The 10,599-nt window shown below is 40.0% G+C and overlaps 1 protein-coding gene across 1 annotated transcript; it reads left to right on the top strand.

Annotated features, from left to right (window-relative positions):
* Nucleotides 1-422: 422 nt before the first annotated feature.
* LOC107873395 (G-type lectin S-receptor-like serine/threonine-protein kinase At5g24080) lies at nt 423-10,265 on the top strand. Its single transcript, XM_016720240.2, has 5 exons — nt 423-1,292; nt 7,396-8,738; nt 8,864-9,044; nt 9,162-9,615; nt 9,731-10,265. The coding sequence occupies exons 1-5, from the start codon at nt 1,039-1,041 to the stop codon at nt 10,067-10,069; spliced, it is 2,571 nt and encodes an 856-aa protein (XP_016575726.2). The 5' UTR covers nt 423-1,038; the 3' UTR covers nt 10,070-10,265.
* The last annotated feature ends 334 nt before the right edge of the window (nt 10,266-10,599 follow it).

Here is a 10,599-nt window from a genome sequence, read left to right as displayed (position 1 = left end):
TATACAAATATATATGTATTACTCATAAATGCATATGCACAACTGAAAAATACATATTCTTCTATTACTATGAAGTGGGTAAAATATTACTACTTTTGTTATAAGTTGTAATTTTGAAAAAATATTGCTATTTATTGTAATTATAGTCTTAAGATTGCTAGTTTCTGTAATTTTTTCTTTATTGAGTATGTCTTGATTAACCATTTAACAATTTAAATAATGTGAAAATAATGTAAATTGCACAACTAACTTCTATAGTCAAAATCTAAAATAATCCCCAAAATCGGTGGCACACAGTACGTGCGGTTGGCACGTACTGTCAGTACGTGCGGTTGGCACGTATAGTCAAAAATTGAAAAGAGTATCGTGGTTGGCACAGGCTAAAATTAGTCCGCTAGTGCTCTCAGCGTTGATTTTGTGTGCTGTCAAGAGTCTAGAAACGAAAGCTTCAACTCCCAACTGCTGTACGTGTTATTCAGCAAGAGAAATGTAACTAAATCCTTTTGTCCCATCCTCTAGGGTCTTTGGTCATGTGGAGAAGCAAATAAGAAACGTTTAAATTTAATTATTATATAAAAAGAACACCAAAGAACCATTTCTGTATGCAGATTTCAAAGCCAATCACTACCTTAAGGAGAACTCTTTTTGTTTGGCAGCATAAAGTTTCCTCAGAAAACCAATCTGTTGCTGATGGTAAAGTGTGAAATCAAGAATAACTGCAGTCCAGCTTGACAAGTTCAGTGATTTCAATCCTTTTATTGTTTGAAAGCAACAAAGAAATTGATTAGACACATGCCGCCCAATGCCAGTACCGGCCATTTCAATTATTTGGTCATTTGTCAACGTTGTAGTTCACCCACCAACCACCTTTGTACACTTGTTCTCAATTGTGATCCCCTCTTTACTTCCCAACACACAATTTCAAAATTTTGAAAATCCTCCTAAACTTTTTTCTTCTTTAATAAGGATCCCAAAGACTATTAAATTGCCAAATTGATTTTCTTGAAACAGAATCCCATTTCTAAGTTGCTTGCACATATGGCTTTCTGTTTTCTTTCCTCTGCTTTGGCTTTGCTGTTACTGTTCCGAGCAGAGCTGCATGGCTCTGTAGTGTCTGGTCGTGTTATTTTCGGTTCAAGATTGTTAGCTAAGGAAAGCCAAGCATGGTTTTCTGACAATGGAACTTTTGCTTTTGGCTTCACCCCAGCAGTGGAGTCTGATGATCAATATCAGTTGGCAATTTGGTTTTCAGAACTTCCAGGAGACAGAACGTTGGTATGGTCTCCTAATATGTGAGTGTAAAAGCCCTTCTCAATAAAAACAACTGTTCATATTTGCTTAGCTTATTACTCCGAGTTTAAGTTCTATGCACTGACACTAAAAAGTAATTACATATTCAGATTCCTTATAAGTAGCGGTGGAGTCTGAATTTTCTCCAAGGAGATTCCAAATATAAAGAAATAAACACACGAAAAAACCAAAGAGATCCAATATATATTATATTTACCTAAAAAATAATGGGATAGTTACCAATATATATCATTTTGCCATCTAGTTTATCAAAATATGCCGATGTATACACTACATATACACTATGTTGTTTGTGGTGTGTATATGTTTTGTATACGTAATGCATATTATATGTATAGGTATGTATAGATATGTATTTCATATGTATAGGCAAGTATAGATATGTATATTATATGTACAACAACAGAAACAACAAACCCAGTGTATTCCCACAATGTGGGATCTGGGGAGTATAAAATGTACGCAGTCCGTATCGCTACCTCCGAAGAAGTGGAGAGGTTGTTTCCAATAGACCCCCGGCTTAAGATAAAGAATAGTAAATAAGGTCGTAAAGAAACATGAAGCAGGATGGATGACATAACAGAAATTAGAACAAGAAATAATAAAATAGAAATCAAAGAAATACGAAATAAGAGAAATAAAAGCAATATGAAATAAGAAATATGAAATAGGACACCCACCTAGTATTAACATACACACACAACCCAAGGACACTGTCATAGGATTACTAATCCGGCTACACAAGACCTCTCCTAACTACTTGCTACAACCCACACACTCAAACTAGCCTTCTACCCTTATCCGCGACCTCCACACCTTCCTATCTAGGATCATATCCTCAGTAAGCCGTAGCTGCTCCATGTCACATCTAATCACCTCCCTCTAATATGTTTTCGGCCTACCTCTACCCCTTCTGAAGTCATCCAACACTAGCCTCTCACTTCTAAGAACTGGGGCATCCATGCTCCTCCTCATCACATGCTCAAACCATCCCAATCTTCCTTAACGTATCTTCTCCTCCACCGAAGCCACTCCCACCTTCTCTGGATAATCTGATTCCTAACTCTATCCCCTCTAATAAGCCCACACATCCAATACAACATCCTTATTTCCGTCACCTTTAATTTTTTAATGTAGGAGTTCTTGACTGGCCAACACTCCACACCATATAGTATGATCGAACAGACTGTCACTCTGTAGAATTTGCCTTTAAGCTTAAAGGGCACCTTCTTATTACACAGCACCCTCGAGGCGAACCTTCACTTCATCCAACTCGCTCTAATACGTTTAGAAACATCCTCATCAATCTCGTCATTCCCCTAAATCATAGACCCAAGATACTTAAAACTATCCCTCATACAAACATCCTGGAATCCAACCCACCACCACTTTGTCCTCATACCTCAAGTCACTAAACTTGCATTTCATATACTCCGTCTTAAACCTACTCAATCTGAACCCCTTACAATATGTTTGGATTGTGGTTTGTCATGGTATGGTGTGGTTAGCAACAGTACCATATTTGTTTTGGTTGTTTATTAAAATATATGATACGGTATGGTTTAATTCTATGGTTAAGGTACCATGAAAACCCTCACTTTTTTGAACCACCAATTTAGTGTATCCCATGATTTAATTATTTTTCTTCTAGTTATATCCTCATATAATATTATTTAATCGTTTTTTTACCCTTTTCCCCTATACTACTTTTAACTCTATTATATATTTATTTTCATGCTTTTTTGCTCACAATCTCTCTTCTCTTCTACGTTCTTCCGTCTTCTTCTCCTTTCGTAACTTCTACCCTACCTTTGGCTTCTTCTCTGCAGGTGCTTTTCAGCTTCTTTCTCCTTTATTGCTGCTGGTTCTGCTAGCTTTTTCTCTGTTTTTGGTGGTGCTGAAAGTCAAATTCGAAATCAGAAAATGGGTTTTATTAAAAAGAGACTAGCAGATTTGTTGCTTGTGAATTGATGAGTTTGTGTTGTTTACACGGTTCAAAAAAAAAAAAAAAGAGAACCACATCAGCCTATTTTCTATTTAGGAAATGGTGCTACTATCTCATCACTGCAATTTTACATTTATAGATAGTTTGGGTAGAAACACTCAGCTAAAAGAAAATTGCAAGAAAATTGATAAGTTTGTGTTGTCTGTAAAGTACACGGTTCAATAATTTCAAATAAATTTAAAATTTTTAATAATTAGGGATATTTTAGTAAATTTACCTGTTACCATACAGTACCATACCATCAAACCAAACAAAAAAACTAATTAAATCACACAAAAAAAACTAATTAAACCACAGTGAGTCCATCCAAATATTGTATTGTACCATATTATACTGTACCGTATCAGACTATACTATACCATACATTATGAAACCATGACAAACCACTATCCAAACAAAGGCTTAGATTCAAGGCTTTGCCTCCAAACCTCCAATTTCTCATTCACACCCCCGTGTTTTATCAATCAGCACTACATCATCCGCAAATGACATACACTAAGGCAACTCAACTTGAATATTCCGCGTCAACACGTTCATCACCAACGCAAACAAGTACGGACTAAGAGTCGATTCCTGATGCAACCCTGTCTCGAATTCTCTCTCGAGTCTTTCCTCCATCGTATATGTCCTTAATAGCTCTGATGTATGCCATAGGAACCCATCTCACCTCCAAGCATCTCCAAAGAACCTCCTTAGAGACTTTGTCATACGTCTTTTCCAGATCGATGAACACCATGTGCAAATTCCTCTTCTTTTCCCTGTACTGCTCCACCAATCTCCTCATCAGGTGGATTGCCTCTGTCATCGAGCGATCGGGCATAAATCCAAACTGATTCTCCAAAATGAACACGACCTTCCTCAATCTCCGCTCAACCACCCTCTCCCAAATCTTCATAGTGTGACTCAACAACTTAATACCCCTATAGTTGTTGCAACTCTGAATGTTACCCTTGTTTTTATGTAACGAAATCATCGTACTCCATCTATAAGCCTCAGGCATTCTCGCAGTCTTGAAAATGCCGTTAAACAATCAGTCAACCACCTTAAACCTGCCCCACCAGTATATTTCTAAAAAATTCACCAGAATTTCGTCAGGTCCCGTCACCCTACCTCTTCACATTCTACGAATAGCCTCTCTGATCTCCTCAACTGTAAAATGTCTACAGTAACTAAAATCACGTCTCCTCTGAGTACTCCAGCTCTCCTAACTCAATGCCTCTGCCCCCTCCTCGTTCAAAAATCTATGAAAATACTCCTGCCATCTCTTCTTAATGTAAACATCCTCCACCAAAACTCTATCATCCTCTTTCTTAATTCACTTCACTTGATCGAGGTCCCGACCCTTCCTCTCCCTAGCCTTAGCAAGCCTATACAACCTCTTTTCCCCGCCTTTCTCCTCTAACCCTGCATACAAGCTTTCAAACGCTGCTGTCTTAGCAGTCGTAACTGCTAACTTAGCCTCCTTTAATGCTACTTTGTAAACTTCCTTATTCACCCTCTTCTCCTCTTCATCTTTACTCTCAATCAACTTAACATATGCCCCCTTCTTAATCTCCGCTTTCTTCTTTACTTCATCATTCCACCACCAGTCCCCCTTATACCATCCTGCCTGACCCGTCGAAACACCCAACACTTCTCTAGCAGTCTTCGTGATGCAGCTGACAGCCCTATCCCACATAACATCCACGTCCCCTCTACTCTCCCACACCCTTATTCCCGCTACCTTCTCCCCTATCTCCAGCGCACTAACTAGCGTCAACCCACCCCCTTAATTATAGGTCGACCTTTCCCGGCCTTTCTCTTCTTGCTTCTCTTGATAATCTAGTCAATCACCAGAAGCCTATGCTGGATCGAAAGATGCTCACTCGGAATGACTTTACAGTCCTTACATAAAACCCTATCCCCCTTCCTCAGCAGCTGAAAGTCAATCTGAGTCTTGGTTACCGCGCTTCGGAAGGTAATCAGGTGATCCTCCTTCTTCAGAAAGCTCGAATTCACTACCACCAGCCCAAAGGCCCTCTCAAATTCCAGCAGAGCAGCTCCCTCACCATTTCTATCACCGAAACCAAAACTTCCATGCGCATCGTCATAGCCTCCCGGTAACACCCCAATGTTTCCATTGAAGTCCCCTGCTATGACAATCTTCTTCGAGCTAGGCACGCTTCTCACCACCTCGTACAAAGCTTCCCAAAATATCGTTTTCACTTCCTCTTCCAAACCCACCTGCGGTTCATAAACACTACACACATGCAGCGTAAACCCCCCAATGACCAACTTAATCGTCATCAGCCTATCACTGACCCTCTTAACCTCTACCACCTGCTTTCTAAGCTGCCCATCCACTAAGATGCCCACTCTATTCCGATGTCTCTTACTCCCTGAGTACCGCAGCTTGTACCCATCCACATCTCTAACCTTAGACCCTATCCACTTAGTCTCCTAAACACACGTAATATTAATCCTCCTCTTCTTATGAATCTTCACCAGCTCTACGGACTTACCCTGAAGGGTCTCTATGTTCCAAGATCCTACCCTCAACCTATATTCTCTCGCCTCTTGCCTACCTCTACCACCCCTCATCGAACCAGCCTTAACACCTGACCTAAACCCCAAATCCACCCCCGCCCTCCCCTCTACATCCCATCCCAAAACCTTCCCCAGCCACAACCTCCTCGGACATGACCCTATTCTACTATGAACCCCCAAAGCCACAACTCAAAAACCGAAACAAAGCCCCAAACCGAGAAACACACAAACAAGGAAACAGTAGGAAAACAGAAGGCACGAACAAAATACACTATTCGGCCTAGCAGCTAGAACAACACAACAATCTCCACCAATAGGCTAAAGCAGCCAGTCACAAATAATAATCACAAGAAATAGAATAATACAAAAAAACTAATCTGTAAGAAGTAACTAAATATCAAGGTTTAGATGTCACTGGGGTACTCCTGCTTGTTGCTGGTTCCGGCAATTTTGATGTCGAAATTGGTTGCCGGAATAGAGTCGCCGGAAAGAGGCCGCCGGTGCGTCACCAGAATGTCGTTGGAGCTTCTTCTGGGTATTGCCGAAATCTGGACGCCGGCTGACTTCGTACCAACCTATTTTGACCGGTGCTGCACACTTACTCCGTTGCCGGAGTCGAGCCGGCGAAAACCCTAATTCCGCCGGCCATAAGTGACGAGAGGGACACAAGGGAAGGGAGAGAGAAGGGGATTGAGAGAACAGGAGAGAGAGAGAACGAGGGAGAGGGAGTACCTTACCTGTTGCCGACGCCGGAGTCGGCATCGAAGTCAGTTGCAGTGAAAACGTTAGTGAACGTCAAGTCTTGCAGAACTTTCGGTGTATATGCATGTATATTAGTATAAAGTATACACTACCTACACACTGTGTACATATTTTTTATACTGGATGGCTCAATGGTATTGTGCTGTAATTTTCTCAAAAATAATTTTGACCTTGTATATGTAGTAGAATTTACCAGCGAGGCGGTTTGCATGAACATCCTTGTGTCCTCCTAGACCTGCGCTTGCTTATACCGTTTTAATAGGTAATCTTTATTAATAAAACTTTAACAGGTAACGTCATAAAAATGGTTCTTATTACAGTATCATGGTAGTTTTTACACTATTAGGGTGAAGTATATGACTAAAAACCATTACTTATTAGTAGGCAGATGCAGATGCAGCTTATAATCAATAGGTACAATTGAATCCAATCTTTTCGACACAGAACATAGATATATACGTGGAAAACTAGATCTGCCTACGTTAGTACGACGAAAAGTTGCATGATCAAACTGTAGCTTCTGTTCATTAACTTTTTGATACACACAAACTCCATTCCAGCTTTAGGGTTTGCTTTTTCTTTCTAAGTGCAAGATTTGGTAATTTATGGTGAGTAACAAGGTCTTGGAAATACTCAGCACATATATGTAAGTTCGAAGTTACAGAATAGAAATGTCACTCTGGTTTAAAACTAGGAAAAAACAGAAAATATATACACCTCCACCTCTAGTTTTTAATAAAGCTTTTGCAGGTAATATAACTTTTTGGCCATTTTGTCAATCCTCTAAATAGAAATTCCCCAGTCAGCAAAGATGCAATATTGGAGTTTGCCACCACAGGAAATCTCTTGTTGATGGATGGAGACAGCACAGTGTGGGCCTCAAACACCTCGGAAGCAGGCGTCAAGTTTGCAGTCATGTCTGAAAATGGCAACTTCATTCTCTACAGCACCAACCGAAGTATTGCATGGCAAAGTTTTTCACATCCATCTGATACTCTCTTGCCTGGTCAATCCTTAACAGTATCACTAGAATTAACATCATCAAAATCACCTTCTCATGGTGGTTACTACACGTTAAAAATGTTGCAGCAGCCTACTTCACTAAGCCTTGCATTGACCTATAATGTGCCCAACTCCTATGATTCGTCGCCTGAATTTTACAGCAATTTTTCTTATTGGTCAGGACCTGAAATATCAAATGCGACTGGAAATGTTATTGCGGTATTGGATAAAGCTGGAAGCTTTGGTATTGTTTATGGCTCATCTTCTGATGGTGCAGTTTATGTATATAAAAATGATGACGATTATGGAGGACTATCATCGGCTGTAAATCAAACTAATTCCAATGTGGCATCCGTTCTTCGTAGATTAACCCTCGAAGTTAATGGAAATTTACATTTGTATCGATGGGATAATGATGTGAATGGATCAAGGCAATGGGTTCCAGAATGGGCAGCTGTGTCCAATCCCTGTGGTATTTCTGGAATTTGTGGCAATGGGATATGTAATTTAGACAGAAGCAAAACAAATGCTTCTTGCACATGTTTTCCAGGTACTTCTAAGGTGGGAAATGATGTCTCATGTTCAGGAACTACTTCAGTGACCGGGAAATGTGGACTTCGGCAAGAAAACTTGATGTCCCAGTTCAAGATTTCTACGGTTCAGAAAACCAATTATTATTTTTCGGAATCATCTGTAATAGGAAATTATAGTGATAAAGGGACGGTGTCCAAATGTGGCGATGCTTGCTTATCAAACTGTGATTGTGTTGCTTCTGTTTATGGCCTCCATGAGGAAAAGGCTTATTGTTGGTTACTCAGGAGCTTGGAATTTGGTGGATTTGAGGATCCTGTTTCAACCTTATTTGTGAAGGTTGATGCCAATGCCTCAGCATCTGGGAATTCATCACATGAGTCAGAGAGTGGGCGCAAGAAAGTTTTGATACTTCCTATAGTCTTGAGCATGACTGTTCTCATTGGGCTGCTCTGTTGTTTATTATATATCAATATCCATAGAAGAAGATCCTTAAAGAGGGCACTTGAGGGCTCTTTGCTCTTGTCAGGAGCTCCGATTAGTTTCAGCTACCGTGACCTGCAATGTTGGACTAATAATTTTTCTGAGTTACTTGGAACAGGTATAGATATAAACTTTTTATTACTTTTATGCCACTAACCTCTCAACTATAGAAATCAAAGCACAGAAAACTGGCCTCTTTCAAATAAGGTAAGAATATGATCAGCAACATTGCCGCTTTGACAGGTGGATTTGGCAGCGTATACAAGGGAAGCTTAAAGGATGCAACATTGATTGCAGTAAAGAAACTTGATAAAGTTTCACCTCATGGGGAGAAGGAATTTATAACCGAGGTCAAAACCATTGGCTCTATGCATCATCTGAACTTGGTTCGTCTATGCGGATACTGTTCAGAGGGAACCCAACGGTAAGTAAATTATTTTCCATTATAATTTGCGATGTTATAGAATGAGAAATCTGTAGAAGTGTAGCATCATAGTCAGGGATTAACACACCTTTCACTAAAATTTTCATTCTTTGGCAGGCTACTAGTTTATGAGTACATGAAAAATGGTTCATTAGACAAATGGATATTTCATTCATTTAGTACAAGAAATAGACTACTGGATTGGGCATCACGTTTTCGCATAGCAATTGGCACTGCACAAGGGATAGCATATTTTCATGAACAATGTAGGAACAGAATTATTCACTGTGACATCAAGCCAGAAAACATACTTCTGGATGAGAATTTCTACCCTAAAGTATCTGATTTTGGACTAGCTAAGTTAATGGGGAGGGAGCACTCCCACGTTGTCACTATGATCCGAGGAACCAGAGGTTATTTAGCCCCCGAGTGGGTCAGCAATCGACCTATCACTGTAAAAGCTGATGTTTACAGCTATGGAATGCTTCTTCTAGAGATCATTGGTGGTCGGAGAAATCTTGATATGACTTGTGATGCAGAAGACTTCTTTTATCCAGGATGGGCATACAAGGTATGCACTTGATTTTGACATACAAAAGAGCACAATTCTCTACTTTGATTCATAGTGTTCTATCCTTTCTGGTTTCATGTAGTATTTACTATTTTTCTCTTCTTCTTTTTTCCAGGAGGTTACTAGTGGAACACCTGTAAAAGTTGTTGACAGGCGACTTAGAGGAGCTGTAGAAGAAAAAGAAGTAATGCGAGCATTGATGGTTGCGTTCTGGTGTATTCAGGATGAGGTATCAAACAGGCCTTCCATGGGGGAAGTTGTGAAAATGTTGGAAGGATCACTTGACGTGAATATGCCACCAATGCCACAGACAGTTTTGGAGTTAATAGAGGAAGGCTTAGATCAAGTATACAAGGCAATGAAGAAGGAACTTAATCAGTTCAGTTCCTTCTCTATTGCTACCCATCCATCATCTTATGCTACATGCAGTCACTCCACTATGTCTCCTAGATAGCTCTAGGTGAGAGGAACACATTTCTTAGGATACGCACTTGTATCGTCATTGATTATTCATTCCCCCTCTCCCAAAAGAAGTCCACCCAAAAAAAGGAACACAACCACTTTTGTATCATGTGTTGCTACAACACCACACACATTGCAAGAACTCACTGTACTATTTTATTATTTCACTCAATTCCTCTGGTCTCTCAGATATGTCCAATATTTCCTCTGTATAAATCCTTTCTATCCTTTTTCGGTTTCTTTTACTATAGTATATGAAAATAACCGTAATAAGATCAGATACACTAGACCAGTAACCAACTATCCAATAGCAGCTAGTAAGTAGTGATTATATTTAACCAGAGATCTCAGATTCGAACCTGATTGAACACGGAGCCGCCTTCGTTAGGGACGGCTCACATCCTCCCCCCTCCCCCCCCCAAACCCTAATGTGGGATTTCCCCGTGAGAATACGGATTTGGTTGGGCCCCAATGTGGTACCGCACATTGAATGGAAAGCCAAAAAATAAACTAGTAATTTTG

The sequence above is a fragment of the Capsicum annuum genome, chromosome 6 (genome assembly GCF_002878395.1).
Source record: "Capsicum annuum cultivar UCD-10X-F1 chromosome 6, UCD10Xv1.1, whole genome shotgun sequence".
NCBI lineage: Eukaryota > Viridiplantae > Streptophyta > Magnoliopsida > Solanales > Solanaceae > Capsicum > Capsicum annuum.
This window is presented reverse-complemented; position numbering and strand designations above follow the sequence as displayed.